Genomic DNA, 18780 nt, shown 5'->3' with positions numbered 1-18780 from the left:
GTGAAAATTGTCCATATAAACCATCTGTGTTCTGTCTTAGAACTGTTTTTCTTTAGTTCATGAAAAGACTGTCCTTTCATTCTATGATAGCATTTTTATTAAGATCTTTTCGTATAAAACCACAGTAAAATTCCAGAAATCCAGATACAATGGAAATCTGATCTTCTTCAAAGAGTGCTCACAGTTTTGTGAGGTGTAATTTTCACTACAAAAGTCACATCACCTTTTCCCTATTTTAACTCATTTTATCTTATGGAAGTTTTTTTCCATGTTCTTTTATACTTGAGTCAGTTTGTGCTGGATAAAGTTTAGCTAATTTGCAGTTTTCTGCATTTGAGACTGGATTGCTTTCTGGAATGCTCTCTTAATCTGTGGGCAGTACCTCTACACCTAATAGTTCATTGCTTTTATATTGAGATATACATAATTTAAGTTAACAATAAAAAAAAAATACAGTATTAATGTCTGTAACTCCCCTAAAAATAGTTCAGTTTGAAAAGCTACTCTGTTCCTCATCTGTAAATGAATGTTGCCTGGGTAGGAACCTACCTGATACCATCTGTAGTCAGCATTGATCCAGAGAATTAGTTTGGGGCTTTACTGGAAGACTGGAAGTTTCTCAGTGAGGTATATGGTTCTTTGTCTGAACACTTAGCTCCTACATCCTGGTGTAGCATAAAGTGGGATAACTGAAGTCATGCAGTATTGCATTTCTGTCTTCATTGCTTTTCCAGTTTCCTGATTACAGAACAGTTCTTGTTAACATGTTAGTTGTGTAGCCAGTAGTGTGGCATGTCAGTGGCATAAAACACATTTAATTTTTCTACATTTGGAAGCAGTGCCAGTTTAGTGTTCACCATTCCTCAATTACTTTTCATCCAAATTTATGATCATCTTCCATCCAAGTTTCCCTTATGGATACTACCCTGAAACTACTAATACTGAAAACATACTTCAACCATCTTTATTTATTTTTTTCTTTTCAGATTCCTAATATTTACACAAAAGGCCCAAGGGTCAGGTCATAATCTCATGGCATATTTAAATAACAGGACTTCAGACATTCTGTCTGTTTCTTCCTGCTTATTTTTTGTTGATTTTCTTCTCTCTCTCTTATTTTTCCACCCCCCTTTCTCCCAAAGTTGTGAGGATTTTTTGTTTAGTGGGAAAGACTGCTGGATGGCTTCCTTTGTGGTATTGTGAATGTGGTAGATGGCTTTGCTGCAGCCCAGATTCCCATTGTTTTACTGGTTCATGTTATTGAGCTCTTTCTTCTCCATTTTCTGAAACAGAACATTGTCAGAGGTTTACTTAGTTTTGTTGAAAAAGAAGTGACAAGCGTGTGCCAGGAGTTTGTAATTTGAAGTAGGTTGAATTGAAATTCAGGAAATTGATGAAAGATTGTTCTGTGTAAATGGAAACTAGAACTCAATAGCAGGAATCATAGGCACATATTGCCTTGTGGTTTCTTGTGATTTCTTTACCAAATGCATTGGTTTCTTTCCCTTGTTCAGCTAGGAAGCAATATTGTTCTGGAAAGCCTGGGAATTTCAGCAGTTACAGTGGGCTTTCAGCTGCAGTGTCATGTTTTCTGCCAGAGAGTTATATGTTAATGCTTTTTGTGAGTTGTACAGCTGTGCATATGATTAAAGGTATAAACTCTGTAGTTTGCTCTTACTTATAGTACATTAAAAATTCCATATGAGACCAAGGATATTTTTCAGCTATTGGGCACTCTGAAAGGAGAGACAGAGAGGTCTGTGTACGTATAAACTAGATTTCTTTACTTCTGGATTATTTTGTGGGGTTAATATTTTATTTTAGAATGTTATCTCACTTAATTTTAATCATTTCCTACTTATAATCCATTCATACTGGTTAGTTTAGGCAGCATTGAAACTGAAGAATAAAGTTGCTGGAATTAAAAAGGAAATTAGTGGCTAAGTAAGTAGGAGCCAAATGTTGAAGCGGTCAAGATGAAACTTTTAATTCTCCAGTTTACGAGCTGTGTAGTTGAATAAACTGGATTAGTCAGGAAGATGTGATGAGGAGGATAACAGAGGCATGAAGGTGACCAAGTAAGATTCTGCCTGAAAGCTTTAAAAGCATATGGAGTTTTAGTAAAAGGAAAAAGTTAATATTCCCTCCATTGAGAACCTTAACTCATTTGAAAAGCAGCCAACTGATAAAGTTTGATTACTTCAAATTTACTCTGTTCAAATTAGTTTAGAATCTGTTCTGGGGTTTGTTAAATAGATTATTTAGTCCTGTCAATCTTTTTAGAGGTTTAATCACTTGTCTTTCTGGTTTGAAACTTTCCTAGGCCAGAAGCTCTTCTGTTGTCACGTGTGCAGTAATTCCTTTTCTACAAAAGGCAGTCTAAAAGTACACATGCGTCTGCATACAGGAGCAAAGCCCTTCAAATGCCCACACTGTGATTTGCGGTTTCGTACTTCAGGGCGCAGAAAAACGCACATACAGTGTCATTATAAACCGGATACAAAGAAAGTTAGGAAGCCTGTTGCTCGCACTTCAACAGAGGGACTACAACCAGTCAGTCTTCTTAATTCATCCTCAACAGACCCTAATGTTTTCATCATGAATAACTCTGTTTTGACGAGTCAGTTTGATCAAAATTTACTTCAGCAAGGACTTGTGGGCCAGGCTATCTTGCCTGCTTCAGTGTCAGGTAAAAATGGATGGGGTGGTGGTGGTGGTGGTGTGGAGATCAATTTGTGAAATTTGCTTTCTATTAGAGTTTGGAAAGTTTTGCCAAATGCTGCTTTCCAAACAGGTAAGAGTTGTACTGAATTCATGGTTTGATGCACAGTGGTGACATGAATAGAAATTTATTCCTTTAAGAATGAAAGAAAATTATACACAGTTCACCTAAAAGTCTCTTCAGTTCTGCTGTAGCATTGCATTGCAGAGAAGAAGAAAATGCAGATAACAAATAGCTGCAGTACTTCTATTCTTTGTGGTAATTGTTTGTTTGCTTTATTTAAAAAGAAAAGCAAAACAGCTGGCTGTGTCTGGTTATTTATTTGAATAATGAAAAGTGTCTTTTAAGTCCATATCCTCTGTTGTACGTGTGTAGTTACTTCTCCAAAATAAAAAAAAAACAAAAAACAAAGCACACACACCAAAAGAAAACCAACCAAAAGACCCCCAACCTCAAAGCAAGAAAACTCTTTAGCAACACAAAAAACTAGTAGGTGTGTATGCTAGATAATTAAGTGCCTAGGATATGAAGTCTCACCAATTGGCAGTGACTACAGCTGCATTAGCACATTAAATGTGCCACAGGCCATTCTTTAAGGCCAGCTGGCACAGAATACCCAACATGCTTCATGTTGCAAGAAATTGGCCTTTTGAGAATGATCCTTGCTAATTTCTCATTTATTTCAAGTAGTTTCGGTGTCAGTGCTTGCTGACCCAATGTCTGTATAAGCGCTCAGGTAAACAAGACAGGGACAATTTTAAGAACAGAATAGTGTTAAGGTGTCTGGAGATGTGCCTTGGTACTCTTAAATGTACTGCTTAAATTATGGGTCTTGGATTGTCTGTAATTTCTGAAAGTGAGACTTCGGTTTTGTGTGTTTTGGTGTTTTTTTCAGTACATGTCCTATAATTTTGCAGGTATGCTCACAAATTCAGAGTATTATATCAATCTCTTATTTAACTGTAGTCATTGCAGCTTATCTGATTTGATCTAAACTGTTGTCCAAAATGAACAAATTGTTGGTGTTCAGAAGATACTGATATTTGACAGGCACCGTTAGTGGCGATTAAAAATTGATTGATGTTTGTTTGGATTTTTGCACATAGTAAAGAGGAGCTTTTAGCTTGTTCAGATGTCCTAGAAAGAGGCCTTCTTAAATTGAGACTAGCAATATGGGTTTTGGCCAAGTATTTTTTGGGTGCATTGTAAACCAGGTTTACTGTAGTAAGGAATTCTGAAGAGGGAAGAACAGGTGTTTTTGAAGCATCATCCAGAGGAAACTGGTTGATCACACTCGAGGTGTTTGAAGAAGGTACCTCCAAAACAAGATGACTTTTTCCATATATTCTCTCAAGACCTTTTAGAGATGGTCTGTTCAACTTTTGAAATTAGAACCTTTTCAAGTTCTAAAGACTTTGGAATTTCAGTTGCTAATGCACCTTTATTTTCATCCATGTAAGTATGGAGGATGAACTTTGACAGTTTGATACTGAACTGTGTCTGTGCTGTGCAAAATGTGGCAGTAACTTTTCATATGTATGTTCAGGGTGAGAATGTAAATATCCTGTGTGTGTGCTGCTTTGTTTAGGTGTAGCACACACACTCTCCAAGGAAATCTAAACCAAATTTCTCCAGATTTCTAATGCTGCTCTGGAGGGATTCTTGTTTTCTAAGCCACTAGCTAGTGCATAAATAGCAATCCTTAAATCACATGGAATTTATGAAGCTTTAAAACAGGCAGTCAAATTACTTTATAATAAAATTATACATTTCAAATTTTCTTTCTTGTCATAAATTAATGTGTGTGTATGTAGCTCTTATATTGATTTAATTTATAAAAATAAGCACACTGAAAGAGGTAGCCAGTAATGGTAAATAAAAACATTACAATATAACTGTTTTCTTTGGTAGCTGGAGGTGACTTAACTGTGTCCTTGACAGATGGTAGCTTGGCCACTCTTGAAGGAATACAGTTACAACTTGCTGCTAATCTGGTTGGACAAAATGTTCAGATTTCTGGAATAGATGCTACTGGTATTAACAATATAACATTACAGGTAAGTTGCTCCCTGTTCCTTGCTTTTAATTCTGTAGAGTCACTTTGAAGGCTGAAGAAAGTTTAAGGAGCCTACATAATTCTGGAAGCGTTCCCTTGAGCTGAGTGAGCTAGTAACATACTCTTATCACTTGTACAATGTTAGAAGACTTAAAAAATAGCTGCACAGTGGGGTATTTTTCTGGTTTGGTTTCTTTAATTTTCATTTTTTCCAGGTTTTTTTACCTTTCAGGGATTTTGACAGACTGCTTGAAAATACGTATTTTTTTTCTTTTAATTGCATTTTGTCTTTGCACTTCAAAAGTACTTTAGGTTCCCACCCGAGCCCCAGAAGGCACCCACCCACCCCCCAAAACAAACTCAAATTATTGCACAGAGTGTTCTTTTCTAAACATAAAGCACTGTGTTACTTTGCAAGCTTTTAATAGTTGAATTCATAATTTAAATTCCCATTGAGCTTATAAAAGGACTGACAGAAAGAGGTGAGATGATTGTATTTAAAAGTTCTTGAAATGTGTGAAACTGATTTTCTAGAATTTGGTTGTGTTTGATCAGTTGCACAGAATTATTGGTGTTGGAGGAGCCCTCTGGAGTTCACCGGATACAACCCCAAGGTCAGGGAAGGGACATCTGCAGAGTTGCATTGAGTTGCTCATAGTCCCTCTGCTCAAGGAATTTTTAGCATAAAATGAAGACATTTTCATTTTGTTTTTCTCAACTGCTGAATGTCCCTGAAGAGGAAAATGTCTTATCTTTAAGTATAGAGAACAGCTGTTGGCTTGCGAAATGAGACCTTAATGACCCTAGGAATTGAAAAATTAAATAATTTCTTGTATCAGTCTTCTCTCTGCTCCATGCCTTTTCCTTTTCACAGGCTTGGAGACAGTGATAATCATTACATGCACTAACAGGACAGTACACAATACCAGCAGTGTGTTTACCTGGGACCAGGCATGCTGATATGTAACTGATCATGATTTCCCAAAAGATTTTGCTGAAGGAAGGGAGGGAAAGTGAATCTGAATAGACTGGTTACATAGTCACTTTAGAGACTGGCTATATACAGACACTTAAAAACTAAATTTAAATTTTAAATAGTTCATTATAAATGTTCAGTACAGTATATACTCTCTATGCTGTAAATATATATTCTGGACTTAAGAATATTCATTTAACCCAGTTAGTTAACTTCAGATTGATTGCTGAAAACTTGTTTTTCAGATCGATCCAAGTATCCTACAGCAGACATTACAGCAGAGTAATTTACTTACTCAGCAGCTGACTGGAGATCCCACCATGGCTCCACAGAATCCCTCCCTCCAGGCAACAGAAAATGCAGTGCCAGCTAATGTGGTTATTCAGCCCATATCAGGCTTGTCTTTACAGCCCACAGTAACATCATCTGCTAACATGACAATAGGGTCCCTGTCTGAGCAGGAGTCTGTGCTGACAACCAACGCTAATGGTAAGCACTGTCAGTAGTTTTATTGTGTATTCAATTTCTTAATTTTACTCAGGGTATTACTCGCAGTGAGAAAATGTCACCCCCTACCTCCCCCACTCCCACCAAACACCTCATTTTAATAAAAAAAGCTTGCAATTCTTTCTTGAGCATCTTCAGCAGATTTTACAGCTTTCCCTTAAGTGTCACCCTTTCTCAATACAATTTTTTTTCAGAAGGTGAATTAGAGAGTAGGTTTAGATTAGATATGAAGAAGTTCTTTACTGTGAAAGTGGTGAGGCACTGGAACAGGTTGCCCATAGAAGCTGTGGATGCCCCGTCCCTGGAAGTGTTCAAGGCCAGGTTGAATGAGGTTTTGAGCAGCTTGGTGTAGTGGAAGTTGATGCCCCTGACATGGGGGACTTGGGACCATGTGATCTTTAGGGTGCTTTCCAACCCAGGCCATTCTTTGATTCTGTATAATGAAAATACTTAAGAACTTCCATAGTTTTGAGAATAATACAAAATCTCTTTTCTGAAAATCTTAACTGCAGGAATAAACTGGATGTGAAAAAATTTTATACTTTATGCTACAAGTTCTAGGATCTCCCCTTGGCTACATCAATTATAGTGGCTCAGAAAACATGGTATAAATTACTGTAAAAAGTTATGTCAGAAATTCCACCCAAGGATATTAATGGAATTTTTTTTTGCTCTACCACTTCCATTTAGGTGCACAAGACATTACTCAAGTCATGACTTCACAGGGTATGGTGTCATCTACAAATGGGCAACATGAGATAATGTTGACCATAAATAATTCCAGTTTGAGTCAAGTTCTAGCTCATGCTTCGGGTTCTACAACTGCGACCTCATCAGGAAGTCCCCAAGAAATCACTCTTACAATATCTGGTTTGTGTTTTTAAAAATCTTTAATACCAGATCTCTATTTCATAAATAACTATACAGTAGCATATGAGGATTTTCACAGTCCACAGTTTTCCTATGGCATATTTTTCTTACGTTCATCAGCTTTAAAAGATACTCCCCAAATCCACATTTGAAACCCAAACATGTTTGCTTTGAGAACGTTAGATTAGTTCACTGTTTTATTTATAGCCTCAGTTAACAGCTGGATTTTTATAGATTGATCAAGTTGGTGCTTTGAATCTAGCTAAGTAAGATCCACATTTGTCTAATTACTAATATCAAGTATTTCTGTACGTATTAGGATCTGGATTTCCATAATAACATCTGTATTAAAAACTTGTCAAACCACTGCATAAAAATCTGCATGTGTAGAAGTTAGTTTTATGTTTTGGTTATATTTTCTACTTCTATTATTTTATGATCTGTTGTAAGAACAGTAGCAGAATAATGTTGAGATGATTCCAGTTACAGTAGGACTTATTTGTCTTCAGGCCAAGATCTTATTCAGCATAATTCTGGAAGCACTGATCTGAACACTGGCTTAAGGCTGACAGCACCAACCATCAGCAGTCAAACTACAGGTGCTACATTAACTATAAGCAATGACCAGCTTCTTTCTCAGGGCCCTTCACTAAATGCTCCAGGTATGCATACCACAATTTTTCTGATTGAAAATAATATTTAGTTTAAAAAGTAAATACTATAATGGAATGGTATAATCTTGCACATCATGATTCAGGAACTTTCAGTGATTCTTGTGTTTTCTCACAAGCTTTAAATTGTTATGTAGTTTAAATAAACTTTATTCTACACACTAAGAAAAAAATGAAAACAAGAAGAAATATCTTGAATTAGTACTTTGAGGCAGTTAGAGGAGTATTGAAGAATTATATCTATAAATTGGAGGTTGACAAAATCTGGTGCCTTTGCTGCAGAAGTGATAAAAATATAAAGTTTGTTCTAGTACTCAAATTTTGAGTTTTTAAGTATGTATATTGATTTCTACCTATATATGTTTGTATATGCACGTGACCACTTGTGAGTGCAATACTGTGTTCATCAAGCTACATTTAAATGTATTTTTTCTAATTTTATCATCTGACTGACAGCTTTAGCTTTGTGATTAGCTGTTTAACTGATTTTGTTCATTCCACAATAGAAAATCCTAGCAATGAGAAACAGAAATTACTAAGTTCAGTTAAAATAAATTTGCAGTGTAATGTTTATGTATGTAACAGATTTTATTTTTTTTTTACCATTTTGCATATGTTCCAGAACTTAATACAACAGGGGGAACAAACCTTCCTCCAGCAACACCCATATCTCAGTCTGCAGTTTCTGCACAGAATTTGGTGATGTCTTCATCAGGAGTTGGAGGAGATGGTAGTGTCACTTTGACTCTTGCTGACACTCAGGGAATGTTGTCAGGTGGTCTTGATGCAGTTACCCTTAATATCACTTCACAGGTAAGACACTTTCCTGAACTGACAGATAAATTTGTGTTTCTGTCTTACACAGCAGGAATTGCAGATTTTGCTTAGAAAATAATTTTGTCCTGTAAATACATACTATTTGAAAATATAGTTAATTTTTCTTCTCTCTGCCAACCGTGTGTGTACGGAATCTAGAAACATGAACTGTTTGAACAGAAATACAGATAAATTTTGCAGGGTTGTTTGTTTTTTAAATGAACAGATAGGTTCTGCTGTTTCAAACATGGTTTGAGATCAGTTTTTGGTGTTAGACCATGTACTTCATTATCACTATTCAGTAAGACAGCATTGTACTCCTAAATATATTATTTCATACAGTAAATTTTTTTTTCCTACTTGTGAATAGGAGAGTTCAGCAGCAGTTGTGACAGTTCTTTTCACAGCAAGTAACAGGACAGAATTTAATTGGCTACCTTTAATAACATATGGCATTATAAGAAATTTTATTAAAATGGTGCTGTATGGACTGTCATCTGCTCAGTAACCTTATTATTTGTTTTATTTGTAGCATAACTTAAGAATTTTGTGGTGTCATCAAGAGCCAAAGGCATACTGGCAAATAGACTCTACAGAGTGGGGAGATAAAAAAATAATAATGAAAGACTACAAAGCAAAAATGGGTTGTGTGGTTGACATTTCAATGTAGATTTTAGATCTGAAAAGTTGAGCTGTTTCTTCCATTTTCTTGGCTTAACTAGGTTTAGATTGATTTTTTTTTTAACTTCTTGATCTGAGTTAAAGTGTGTAAATGCATACAAATTAAATACTATTTATCTTGCATGTGCTGTGATTAAAACCGGTGAAGCAAAGCTATATGCTTTTTTGCTCTGGGGAAGGGAAGAAAAGATTTCATAAACAATTCTTAAGATATGTTTGTAATTTCTGGTATCATAGAGTAACAAAGCAGTAGCAAAGCAAAATATGATTTCATTTCAGGCTTTGTAATAGTTTAAGTGATTACATTTGGCAGTGTTGCTATTTATTAATAAGATCCCATGCCTCCTGTTAAGAGAAGCATAAATAAATTGAAACACTGCATAGCTATTATGATTATTCAAACACAGTTTATGTTGCTAGAAATCATGGTGAATAGACAGGTAGTATGTAAAAGCACTGTGTTTCCTGGGGAAATTTAAGTCATTAGAAGTAGTGTAGAAATAGAAGTAGTAAGATATTAGTAATTACATATCCTAAGTAGTGATTTTGCATCATGATTTCATGGGATTTGGAAGTATATTTAATGAAGATGTTTAAGTAAAGGAAGATACTGTGGGAAGGCCATGCAAGAGAGCAGAATACAGGGGTTAAAGAAAGGCAGTGGAAGGCTAAAACATTCAGCACTTGATGCAAGGCTGGTAAAAATTAATCAAAACTGAATCTAGTCTTACAAACTTCCAGCTGTTGTAGTCCTTAAATGGTTGGATATAAATTTAAATGAGAAAATGAGGGAAAACAGTTGCATTTATTCAGATAGGATTATGAAACGTTTCTTTCTAAATGAAAAAACACAAGTACTATTTCGGTATGAAAACTTAAATTGCTACAGTTAGCTGTTTAAATACAGCCATTTAAAATTAGTTACTATTTTTTTTTTTTTTTTGTGCTCCTCTCTCTGACAGGGTCAGCAGTTCCCTGCTATACTCACAGATTCCAGTCTTGCCAGCCAAAGTGGATCAGGATCACAGCAAGTCATACTGGTGAGCCATACACCCCATTCAGCACCTGCAAACTCTGATGAAATAGCGTATCAGGTACATACTATGCATTTCTGTATCATTTGTGGTAAAGGACTTTTATTTATACTGGAATGATTTCTTTTTATCTTGAATCATGAAGGCTGATGTCATTCCCAAAGAAGAGTATTGGGAAGAGGTTCTCTGTGACTTCCTGGTCACCCAGGTTTTAAGTTTTGAATTAAAAAACTCTTTCACATATATATATACATGTACATGAAAAAGAAATGTGTCACTAGAGGACATGAAATGATTCACACTACTACTGTCAGTGTTAGAACAAAAACTTGTGACTTTATTCTTAACTTGAGTATTTATAGATTCTTTACAATGACCAGGGATTGGATAATTAACGTACTACTTTCCCAGTCACACTGGTCATGTGCAATGTCCATCAAAAGATGTTTCGTAGAAGGAATATGATAAACATCTATGTTTACAGTTGCTATCCTGGGAAAGCAGCTGCAATTATGAAAAACAAAATCTGAAGGCTTAATTTTCAGGGCAACAGAAATATAATTAATAATTTGTTTCTTTCTACAAATCACGTAATCATGTGCTCAACACAGACTGCTCCAAAAATTTCCAAGTAAGTTGGTATTTAGATAATAGAAACACATAACTTTTGGAGCTGGGGGGGAAAAATAGCACCTATTGGTGTATACTTTTTCCATTCTCTTTCTGCATCCAAGTTGTTTCAGTGATGGTGCAACATAAAGCCTTAGCAATTTCTTATGCCTCTGAATCACAATAGAAACCCCTACATAAGTAATACAGTTTTGTTATTAGAAAATATGGTTCAGACTTTTTTTTCTTGAAGGCAGAATGAGTGTTTTCAACCAGCCTGGTAAGACAAGCACTAAAACAGGAGAAATGGGAGAGGCAGGTGGTGACTTCATTTGTTGCTTTCTGTGTTACTGTACTTAGGATTCTTCTGTATCTATAAAGCGGAATTTGGTATTAAAAAGGAATTTGGTATTAAATTATCTGAAGAAAGTAGCTTTTCCAGGCAGTTCTCACTAATTAAAATAGAACAACAATGCAGCGCACCACCATCTAATTCTATCAATTATTGATTGTGTTTCAGTATTTTAGGAGGTAGAACTTTACTTCCTTATGAAAATAGAATCCCCGATAAAGAATTTTAACAAATAGAAAATATTCTTCTCCCCTAAAAATCAGAGATATTTTTTTTCTGTCCAAAATGCTTTTGGCTTTGAATTCTGTTTGGTGGCATATTGAGGATTATCTGAGATGTTCAGGAGCATGAAACTGAATGTAGAAAAATACAGATACACACATGTTCTATTTATGATGTGTTATGTCAATTTGACCATAGTTATTAATGTTGTTTTCTTAAAATTCGTACATGTATCATTCTTTAGAGCAATGAAATAGAAGTTCATACTTACATATAACTGACTTCTTTTGTGTCTTTAAGTTGCTTGCAAATGCCCTCCAAATGTTTGTCATGTTGAGGTAGATTTTGAAAAATAAACAGATGTGGATGTGCTTACAAAATTACCTGATAGTGTATTTATGAATTGTTACAGGTGACAGAAGTTTCCCCTAATGTGACTAAAAGCAGTCAAGCAGAAAAAGAAACTCGTGGGCACCAGTGTTTTGAGTGTAGCCAAACCTTTTATTCCGTCACCATGCTGACACACCACTGCAAAGAGGTTCACGGCAAGGAGCGAATACACGTTTGCCACATCTGCAATAAGGCCTTTAAGCGGGCAACACATCTCAAGGTATTTGGTAATAACAGTTGATTGTTCTCTTAACTCCTTTTGTTGTGGACTTTCTGTGATATTAACAAAAGGTACCTATTAGCCCTTTGTCTTTGCTTTCCCTTTACAGTGTGAGAGGTGTGCATCTGAGAGAGGGAATCTAAGTGATAATGTATGCACAGATAGAGAACTCTCTTCTGGAGCATGGAGAGGATTCTAATGCATATATTGACTACAGAATGAAAAATGTTAATGCCTGTCATGCAAGTAATAGTGTCAGGAAAAGACTTCATTTACTTTATTTGCATATGAATATCATCAGTGCTAATCTGGATTTCCAGATAATCTTTTGATATCTCAGGAAGTTACCTGCTTTACAGTCTTAACATTTCATTTGTAGGTGCTCTGTCATGTGAGTACAAGTGATAGCGGAAGTGTTTGTTTTAAAATGTCCTTATATTGTTGCTGTTGTCTAGTGATATTTTCTCTGTTTTATCTAGATTATGAACAACCTAATACTTCCAAGTATTTTTAAAAAAATTGTGGTATACTTAAGTTCTTAATTGGATTATAGAATGTTCCTTTTAGGAACTTCGGGCTGTACTAGACAAGTGTTTTCTTCAAGCCAGTATCTTACCTCTGAGAGATAGTTACAGGAAGTATCTTATAGAAAAGCTTTAAGAGAAGAGTAAACATATAAGTTGCCCAGAATTTTGCCATCTTCCCAGAATTTATAACAAGAAATTTTTGGAGCCAAAGGCAATGTATTTATATTTATTTATATTATCTTTATATTTATATTAGCTTTTAGGAGAGCTCTTCAGTAGATTTCCTTTCACTTTGATATAATATTTTAATGAAATAGACTCTCTTTGTGAAGTTCACCCCCTTGGAGTGATCATGTCTGTCAACTAGACTATTGGAAACTATCATAAAATGTGTTGTTGTGAAATTCTTAACCTCTGAGTTAGAAGAAATTTTCCAGGAAAAAACAAAAGCGTCTTAATACTTGTTTTCCATAAGTAATGATAAGAAACTCTAAAAATCAGTCTGTCTTAAGTTTGTTTTCTTAGAATTGGGCCCAGGTTAAAGGTATGATAACTTCTTACCCTAGTATGTCCCTTGAATTATTATCCGTAACTGATTTTTCAGGAAGGCAGCAATTAAAGTTGCAATAAGAAGTTCAGGGACAGTCACAAGAGACTTCAGGGCCTTGGGACAACTTGTTAAGGGATCAGAAGCACACATAATCTTCTCCTCTATCCTTCCACTTGCAGAGAGTGGTGTAGGAAGAGACAGGAAGGGCTGGCAGATCAATAACTGTCTCTGAGACTGACGTCACCAGCAGAATTTAGACGTTTTTGATCATGGATTGGTCTACACAACATCAGGCCTGCTGCAGATGGGCTACACTTGTATCAAAGGGGAAAAAAGATCTTTGCTGAGGAGTTAGCAGGGCTCATTTAGAGAGATCATCTAAATTTGTAGATTTGTAGGGAGGAAGGGATAAAAAACAGACTTGCTGGAGGTAAGCTTGAGGGCAGCATGCCAGTGTTTGAGGGTTCATGTGCCAGCGAGGCCCTTCAAGCTCCACCCCAACGTGCTGAGTACACTGGAGCGCATTTGAAGAGTCCCTGTGCTGGTGCATGCATTCCATCTCAGTGGAGATAGGGGAAATGGTCAGTGACCTGCTACACCACTTGGACATGCACAAGTTGTCTATAGGAATGGATGGAATCCATGCAAGGGTACCAAGGGACCTGTCAGAAGAGCCTGCCAAGCTACTTTCAATCATTTATGATGAGCAATGCTGGCTAACCTGGGAGGTCCCAGTTGACTGGATTTAGCACCTATGATGCCCATCTACAAGGGCTAGATAATGGATTAGGATCTCAGAAACTACAGGCCTTTCAGCCTGGTCTCAGTGCCAGGAAAGGTTACGGAGCTGCTCATCTTGAGCACCATCATGTGGCACGTGCAGACCAGCCAGGAGATAAGGCACAGTCGGTACGGGTTTATGAAAAGCAGGTCCTGCTTGAGTAACATGATTTCCTGTGACAAAGCCACTTTCTCCGTGGTGCTGGGAAACGCTGTGGATGTTGTCTACCTGAACTTCAGCAAAACCTCTGACACGGTCTCCCACAGCATTTTCCAGTCAGGAGAAACTGACCTCCATGGCTTGAATGGCTTTCCCACTGTTAGCTGGGAAAAAGTTGGCTATATGCCCAGGCTCAGAGAGTGGTGGTGAATGGAATTACATCCGGCTGATGGCTGGGCACAAGTGGTGTTCCCCAGGGCTCGGTACTGGGGCTGGTTCTATTTAATATCCTTATCAATGATCTGGACAAGAGGATCGAGTGCACTCTCAGTCATTTTGCAGACAGCACCGAGCTGGCCAGGAGTGTTGATCTGCTGGAGGGCAGGAAGGCTCTGCAGAGGGATCTGGCCAGGCTGGATCAATGGGTTGGGGCCAATGGTGTGAGGTTCAACAAGGCCGAGTGCCGGGTCCTGCCCCTGGGTCACAACAAGCCCGGGCAGAGCTGCAGGCTGGGGGCAGAGTGGCTGGAGAGCTGCTGGTGGAAAAGGAGCTGGGGGTGCTGATTGACAGTGCCTGAACATGAGCCAGTGTGTGCCCAGGTGGCCAAGGAGGCCAATGGCTTCCTGGCCTGTATGGGGAACAGTGTGGCCAGCCAGGAGCAGGGCAGGGATTGTCCCCCTGTTCTTGGCACTGCTGAGGCTGCACCTCAGATCCTGTGTTCAGATTTGGGCCCTCAGTTCAAGAAGGATATTGAGGTTCTGGAGTGTGTCCAGAGAAGGGCAGTGGAGCTGGTTAAAGGGGTGGAGCACAAGTCTTAAGAGGAGCAGTTGAGGGAAGCTGGGATTGTTTTGCATGGAGAAAAGGAGCCTGGGGTTACTTAACACTACAACTGCCTGAAAGGAGGTTGTGCCCAGGTGGGGGTTGGCCTCTTTTGCTGGGTGATGAGCAATACAAATCACCTCATTTGTGTTAGGGGAGGTTTAAATTGGATATTAGGGAAGATTTTTTCACGGAAAGGCTTTTCAGGCAATGGCACAGCCTGTAAAGGGAAGAGTCACCAACTCTGAAGGTATTTAGAAGGTATGTAGATGTGGCACTGTGGATAGTGTCTTTGAAGACATAGTTCAGTGGTAGACTTGTTAGTGCTGGTTAATGGTCAGCTTTGATCTTAAAGGACAGTTTCATTTACCACTGGATCATCATGTACTAAAACAAATTCCACTCCTCATCAAACTCTTTTCTTTATCAAGGTGTTAATAGCAGCTTCAGCTGTGAGCAGCCTTCAGCTGCACATTCAAAGATATATGCTGGGGTTTGGCTTAGGGTTTTGGGGAGAGTTCAGTGATCAGTTACATTTTATACTGTCTTCAGTATAAAATCAGTCTTCATTTTATACTGATGGAATTCTGGAGATCACCAAAAATATTAAGGGCACTACCAAACATCAGGCTTTTCAGAAAAATCCAGTAAGAGGTAAGGGTATCAGTGTTTAGATGCCAGTATGTCACTGTGTGTTTTTTTCAAATATGTCAGTACCATCAGTTTCACAATTATCCACATCAAGTACAAACACCTCCACCACCTACCCAACCCCCAGTGTTAAGGCTTTTCAGTCCAGTGACTTCAGTTCCCCTTCTGATCTGGGTTACTCTCCTGCTTCACAGCTTCAGAAAGGAAAATCTTAAGACATGCGCAGCGACTAAACTGTCCAATTTCATATGAATATGTAGTGGAACTATCTGGAAGATGTCTTTTGATAGTAAAAAAGGCACAGACATGATTCCAAGATGAAAGGAAAAAGGCCTTATCATCTTATTGAAACAATGGAATAAAACAAACTTTCTATTGCTGCACTTTCAGAGGTGGTTACAATTGATGTTTCAGGAGTAATGGGGTATAAGAGTGGCATACTAATGCATGAGGCATTTGAAAGAAGGTTTCCGGGTCTTATTTTCTGATTAGAGAATGATTTTTTGCTACCCCAAGACAATTACTCTCTGAGGAATAAGAATTATACAAATAAAGTTGTAAAACATCACATGAACAATCAGTGAAATGCTAATTATAAAGAGATGATTACACTTCAGAATGTTGCATTTCCATGAACTATTTTCAAAAGTATATTTATTTTACAGGAAAAGCATAAGAGGTGCACAGATCAGTGGAACAGAATTGCATCACAAACTGTTTCTTCAGAGAAAGCTGACAGAAAGTTTTACAGGGCTATTTGGATGATATGTTGCTTACCTTCAAGTAGAACATGGGGTGGGGGTTGTTGGGATTTCGAGGCTTGGTTTTGTTTGGTTTTTGTTTGGGTTTTGTGGTGGAAGAAAGAAGCAACTGGTTTCAGTTAATTTTTCTGAAGTAGGTCACAGTATGCTTCCACCATTTCAGTGTTTGAGGGGGTAATGAACAATATAAAACCAAAAGATTTTGTTTATTTCCACCTAAGCAGGGGTTTTCAGATACCTGAATTTTCTCAGGAGACCTTATATTATTTCCCTATAATACTATTATTATAATTATTGTGATAATAATATTCTTCCGTGTAACTGTCTCGCTGATTTTCCAGTGTAAACAAACTCTGCAGACACAGTTTGCTTCAGTTCGTGGAGTGAGGAGTAGGACTTCATAGACCTCAAGAAGGCTTATTGTTTAGGTATAGTAAAGACTAATTAATAGTTTAGTCTGTAATCAAATAGACTAGAAAAGAATATCCACACACATTTTAGAAAGTGGACAAGTATTTGCAGTACTGTTTCACAGACAGTTCTTGATTAGATTATTTTAGTTATATATATTTTTATTTATTTTCTTTTGTAATTTGAATTTTATCTGGGTATTAATAAATAAATTTAAAATGAAAAATATTAATAGATAACAGAAGATACTCTTCTAAGTTTCATCTGGGCCCAGCATCAGTATATTAAAATCACTGAAATTAGAACTGTTATTAATTCTTCATGAAGAAAAAACATCCTGCTGTCTTACCATTAAGAACCTTAGTGATTTTATTTTCTGGTGTGTTTTTCAATTAAAAGTCCATTGTGAAGTGTTCTGTTTGCATCTTGTCGTCATGCAGCTGTGTGTGTGTATGTTATTATAGCTGCCTCTTTGAGGCCTGTACAGTTTGACAGTGTTTTACCAATTCAGATGCTGAGGAATACCCACATATCAGACAAGGAGGGAGATGGATGCTGTAGAGGAGAGAGGGAAAAAATCCTACATTAGCTTGCAATGCACAGTTTTCAGAATACCTCTTTGTAGATGAAAAGAGCATTTAAGGAACTCTGGTTTGGTTTTCTGTATTTTATTTTACTTCAGATAATTAGTAAAGGGACTAATGTATGCAAAAAAAAAAAAAAAAAAAGACATACAGTTACTGATGGAGTTTTTCAGAAGTGTAAAGATACCAATGGTTAGAGAGTTGATACTCTCTACAAAAAAAAAAAAAAACCAAAAAAAATCTCTTATTTTAAAGGAAAAAGCAAATGCAGGCTTCCATTTTCTTCCAGCTTGTCTGCTGATGACTAAGATCCTCTGCTTTTGTCTTCAAGGTGTGAATATATTTTTATGTCAAGTACTGAAGTCTTTTTATATGGTCTGAAATTTTTTTTTTCCTATGCTGGCTTAGGAACACATGCAAACCCATCAGGGTGGACCTTCACTGAGTTCCCAGAAGCCTAGAGTGTTTAAGTGTGATACCTGTGAAAAAGCTTTTGCTAAGCCAAGTCAGCTGGAGAGACACAGTCGCATCCACACAGGTGAGGCCAGAAATTATTTTTATCTTAAGATTTCTTATGGATATCTGGGTGTTATGTTTGGAGCCCTTGCTTATGGTTTCAGCTAACTACTTTTAAATATCAACTTAAGCTTAAAAACCAAGTAAATTTCTTACCTCAAATGTTTAGAAATAAAAGGAGGAACAGCAAACTTGAAAACTCGTGCTTCACTAAGCTGATCTGTAAATTGGAACAGGCAGTACTGCAGTGATTATGTGAGTGCATGAGCTTGTGTCTAAGGGTTTGTCAGCCTTTGAAGCAGATTAATAAAAGCATATTTTAAAACATTGTTTGAAGTGATTTAAAGACTAGTTATGATCATCCTTAAGCATATAGAAGAATGTGCAAATGAGGGGGTTTAACAGTGATGTTAAACAAGGGATAGGCTTGATTGCTGATACTGACTGCTGTATGCAGTGCTTCACTGTCACTGGACTACTTGCACAGGTCATCAGTTTCCAATGCCAGTTTGCTGTATTCTTTTCTACGTTTCCACTTCTACTATTTTCTTCAACAATTAATCTATAAAAAGTCTATACTGTCTCCTCCTAGGGAGCAGAACACTTATTTTCTGTGATGTTAAGTGCTTTTCAGGTTGCAGCTTCTGCCCTGCTATAAATTGAAAGCTGTACACAGGCCCAGCTGCCCTCCCTGTTGCCTTCTGTGCCTGAAAAGCATTCTTTTTAAGAACATGAATTCTACATATATGAGTTCTACATATATGAAACAAGTTCTTTCTTTTCCCCTACCACTGCTACAAATAAAGAGCTGACATGGCTTTTAAATTTAAAGAGGACAGGGGAAAGTTATCTGTGTTGCTACTAAGATGGAGGGGACCAATGAATTTGGCTGGAT

The 18780-nt window shown here is 37.2% G+C and overlaps 1 protein-coding gene across 6 annotated transcripts in view; it reads left to right on the top strand.

Annotated features, from left to right (window-relative positions):
- Positions 1-18780, top strand: part of ZNF236 (zinc finger protein 236) — a 75707-nt gene that overhangs the window by 52512 nt on the left and 4415 nt on the right. For 4 of the 6 annotated variants that reach the window (XM_015617192.3, XM_015617184.3, XM_015617185.3 and 1 more), the window contains 9 exons: positions 2324-2689; positions 4634-4779; positions 6000-6243; positions 6952-7131; positions 7641-7793; positions 8425-8615; positions 10262-10393; positions 11929-12126; positions 17778-17907. In XM_015617192.3, coding sequence (XP_015472678.1) covers positions 2324-2689; positions 4634-4779; positions 6000-6243; positions 6952-7131; positions 7641-7793; positions 8425-8615; positions 10262-10393; positions 11929-12126; positions 17778-17907 — 1740 coding nt within the window. Of the gene's footprint in view, positions 1-2323; positions 2690-4633; positions 4780-5999; positions 6244-6951; positions 7132-7640; positions 7794-8424; positions 8616-10261; positions 10394-11928; positions 12127-16715; positions 16803-17777; positions 17908-18780 lie in introns of those variants that run through there. The other 2 variants (XM_015617187.2, XM_015617183.3) reach the window with 2 other exon arrangements.

This window comes from Parus major, chromosome 2, assembly GCF_001522545.3.
Source record: "Parus major isolate Abel chromosome 2, Parus_major1.1, whole genome shotgun sequence".
Taxonomy (NCBI): domain Eukaryota; kingdom Metazoa; phylum Chordata; class Aves; order Passeriformes; family Paridae; genus Parus; species Parus major.
Note: the sequence above shows the minus strand (reverse complement) of the source record. Positions and strands in the feature narration are given on the sequence as shown.